The sequence below is a fragment of the Anoplophora glabripennis genome, unplaced genomic scaffold, assembly GCF_000390285.2.
Source record: "Anoplophora glabripennis isolate ALB-LARVAE unplaced genomic scaffold, Agla_2.0 scaffold1441, whole genome shotgun sequence".
Classification (NCBI taxonomy): Eukaryota; Metazoa; Arthropoda; class Insecta; order Coleoptera; family Cerambycidae; genus Anoplophora; species Anoplophora glabripennis.
In genome coordinates this window covers 14,366-18,430 of record NW_019418037.1, presented here as the reverse complement: position 1 = coordinate 18,430, position 4,065 = coordinate 14,366, and the positions used below count along the sequence as shown (strand labels likewise).

The 4,065-nt window shown below is 33.9% G+C and overlaps 1 protein-coding gene across 1 annotated transcript; it reads right to left on the bottom strand.

The window, feature by feature from the left end:
- Positions 1-1,722: 1,722 nt before the first annotated feature.
- LOC108914757 (zinc finger Y-chromosomal protein-like) lies at positions 1,723-3,748 on the bottom strand (the record flags this gene model as incomplete). The annotated part of the gene is made up of 3 exons (XM_023456624.1): positions 1,723-1,995; positions 2,044-2,274; positions 3,205-3,748. Coding segments are annotated over 3 exons (1,048 nt in total), but the record flags the coding sequence as incomplete, so codon positions are not given.
- Between the last annotated feature and the right edge of the window lie 317 nt (positions 3,749-4,065).

The window sequence follows — 4,065 nt, the reverse complement described above, 5'->3', positions numbered from 1 at the left end:
ATCGACATTTTAAGTTATCATATGAATGAGAGAACCACCCTCTTCGAGCCTTTTAAGCCCTTCAAACTTAAAAATGAAAGGCTTAAAAAAGATCAACTCAACAGTTCACGTAGCCCTTACAATTCCCTGCAAAACGAGCCTTTGTGCGATTAAAAATCTTAAAAAGTAATAAAGTTATCGTCAAAAAAATAAACACGTGTATAGGTGATAATTTTAGGAAAATTTAGGCCAAACAAGAATTTTTAAGCATTTAGATCTTTTTTGTATATATTTCATTTTTTTAAATACGACCCTGTAAATTTTATTACATTTTTTGCAAGCCTTGATGACCCCTCAATACTGTACCGCCTCAGCCCGAACCAGATTCAGACGTTTTGTCTCGAAAAATTCATCTTCAGTGTATTCGTTCCAAATTTATCTAATTTTTGTATTTAGATTTCTTTGTTTATTGAATACACTCTAAATGTCGTTAGACCCTGTGAAATCTATCTAGTTATTTAAAGTATTCATTAATAAGGGTTGAAAAGTTGCAATCAATTCAAAATTATTTTACAAGAAGGGAATAAAAGTTTACTTAATACGAATGCACATTTAAAATGTTTCTACTCTTTCAATAATATTTTTTCACTTTATTTTGTAAGGGTTGAAAAGTTGCAATCGATAAAAAAGATTTTTTAATCAAGAAATCAATTTTAATTTGATAAAAATGCATGACTAAAGCGTTTTAAGTCGAAAAAAATTTTTTCATCCAAAAGGGTGGTTTTTAAAGGTTTTTCCGGGTTGAAAATTTGGGATACATAAAGTTAAGCACATGAAATTACTCATACTGCATAAATAAACAAGATTTGATTACATAAAACCCTTAAATTTGGTTTTTCTCTTTTTTTCCAAAGGGGTGATTTTCACCCCTTAAGAACAAAAAGCACACCTAGCGCATATATAACTTTTGAAGTGGGGGGTAAGACGAGCCTAATTCCAAATTTTGAAAAAAATCAATGCAGTTACAAAAAATTCGGAGGTATTACTACATTTTCAGCTACAGTAACTGGGCTAATTATTTCAGCGGAGAAATTTTTTGGTGGCTTTTAACACCCTAAATCTTGACCACGTTTGAGATTTCAAAGTAAGTTTATAAGACAAAGTGCAGTTACTGCAGTTATTCTTGGTTGTTCTATCCTCCCTTAAATCTGATGGTTCAGCTACCGTGTAAATGCACAATGGTCAGTAGTTCCCAAGTTTTATATTAAAAAATTATACATGTTTAAATTAAACTTTTTTACTAACTACACGGTCTATACAGTCTACAATATCGCTATTTAAAATACATGTACATATTTAACATAATACAATCTGTCGAAATTATAAACCCAATTTTGCCAATTGGCAAACGGTTACGTTGCGAGAAACAGGAAACTTTTCAGTTCATAATTAAATACTAGAAACTTCTACAAATTTTAGTCCAAACTCGCTTGCCGGATTCTGCTCGGGTAAGGTTTTCATGTTTCAATCGATGTTTTTCACGGCTGGCGTTATGTGTTACATCTTATTCCAATATTTATATTCGCATTTGTAGCTCTTAAATACCTCCACTTTTGACTATATTTTGCATAGCGATGGGCAGTAATTAACACCTGCAGACCTTAGCTAGCAAATCACACAGATCACACCGGTACATTTGCATTTGAAAAGGATCTCTATGTTTTAACACTCGATACATCTCCATTATTTGAGTTCATCGCAGTCGTTAGACGTGTACGTTTGAACCTGCGAAGGATCTTTATGTTTCAGTCGGTGTAGTTTGATACCATGCTTGTACTTAGTTTCGTAACTGCAGTCATTACAACTGTACATTTGAATTTGCGAAGGATTTTTATGTGTCAGTTGGTGCTGTTTCATATCATTCTTGTATTTAGTTTCATAATCGCAGTCGTTACACCTGAACATTTGCACCTGTGATGGATCTTTATGTCTCAGTTGGTGCTTTTTGATATTACACTTAAATTTACTTTCATAATTACAATCGTTACACTTGTACATTTGAACTTGAGAAGGATCTTTATGTGTCAGTTGGTGCGATTCCGTTTGACTCTGCGAAGTATCCTTATGTTTCTGTTGGTGTCTTTTAATATATCTCTTGTATATAGTTTCATAATTACAGTCGTTACACCTGTACCTTTCAGTCTGAGATGGATCTTTATGTTTCAGTTGGTGCTGTTTCATATCCTTCTTGTATTTAGTTTCATAACCGCACTCGTTACACCTATACATTTGAACCTGCGAAGGATCTTTATGCTTCAGTTGGTGTTGTTTTATATAATACCTACGTTCAGTTGAATAATCGCACTCGTTACACCTATACTTTTGAACCAGCGAAGGGTCTTTATGTTTCAGTTGGTGTTGTTTCAAATAACGACTGTATCTAGTTTCATAATCGCAGTCATTACACCTGTACATTTGAACCTGTGAAGGATCTTTATGTTTCAGTTGATGTCTGTTGAAATCGCCTTTGTATTTAGTTTCATAATCACAATCGTTACACCTATAAGTTTGAACTAGCGAAGGATATTTATGTTGCAGTTGGTGCTGTTTTATACAACGACTGTATTTGGTTTCAAAATCGCAGTCATTACACCTGTACATTTGAATCTGAGATGGATCTTTATGCTTCAGTTGGTGCTGTTTGATGTGACTCTTGTATTTAGTTTCGTAATCACAGTCATTACACCTGAACATTTGAATCTGTGAAGGATCTTTATGTATCAGTTGATGCTGTTTGATAAGGTGCTTCTGTTTAGCTGTGTAATCGCAATCATTACAACTGTACATTTGAATCTCCGAAGAATTCTTATGTTTCAATTGATGTCTTTTGATGTAACGTTTGTATTTAGTTTCATAATCGCAGTCGTTGCACTTGTACATTTGAATCTGCGAAGGATCTTTATGTTTCAGTTGATGCTGTTTGATATCACGTTTGTATTTAGATTCATAATCGCAATCGTTACACCTATACATTTGAATCTGCGAAGGATCTTCATGTTTCAGTCGGTGCAGTTTGATGTAATTCTTGTACTTAGTTTTGTATTCGCAGTCATTACAACTGTACATTTGAACCTGTGAAGGATCTTTATGTTTCAATTGGTGTATTTTGATATCATACTTGTATTTAGTTTTGTAATCGCAGTCGTTACATTTGTACATTTGAACCTGAGAAGAATCTTTATGTACCAACTGATGTTTGATTAAAAGTTTCTTTTTCATTGATTCGTAGTTGCAACCATCGCATTTGTACATCTTCAGCTGTGAAGCGTCCTTATGTGGCAATTTGGTTTTATAATTATACTCATCACATTTACTTGAGTCTTTGTGTTTTATATGATGTCTATTAAAACTGCCTCTCCACTTCGTTTGGAAATCACAGAAGTTGCACATGTACAGTTGTGCTTTGTGCTTCACTTGATGCTCAACAAGGTTAGAACTGCATTCTGTCTGCCTCTGAAGTAATTTCTTACTTTTAGCTTCATACTCACATGATTCACATTTGTACACTACCGAATCATTTTCTTGTCTCGCAGAGTGTGCTGTTTTGTAAAGACATGTGTCACATTTGTACGATACTTTGCACTCCTGCTTGATTTTCACGTTACATTTGTTCACTGCTCTAATCTCAACTTTACATTCATCCTCTTCTGCATCTTGCCAGTCACTCTTCTCAAATGGTTCATAATCGAAGGTCTCCGGTAGCGTGTCTCTGAAAAAATTTACATATACAGGGTATTTTAGAAAGTAAGGATTTAAAGGGGTTATAGGTGATGCCAAAATATAGCATTTTACAAAAAAAAAATCACTTTCATATATTGTGACGTAAATAAATAAATATAAATAAACTACAGCTGTCAATGTCAGATGACAGTTGGATATTCTCCGGCCAGCAAGCAGTGGAGATGGGCTGGGTTCAAAATTATTATGTCAACTTGGGCGCCAAGTACATTACCTATCCACTTAAATAACCTCCAGTGATATAACCCCCCAATTTACAAACAAGGGTTAAAAAAAATTGATAACTAG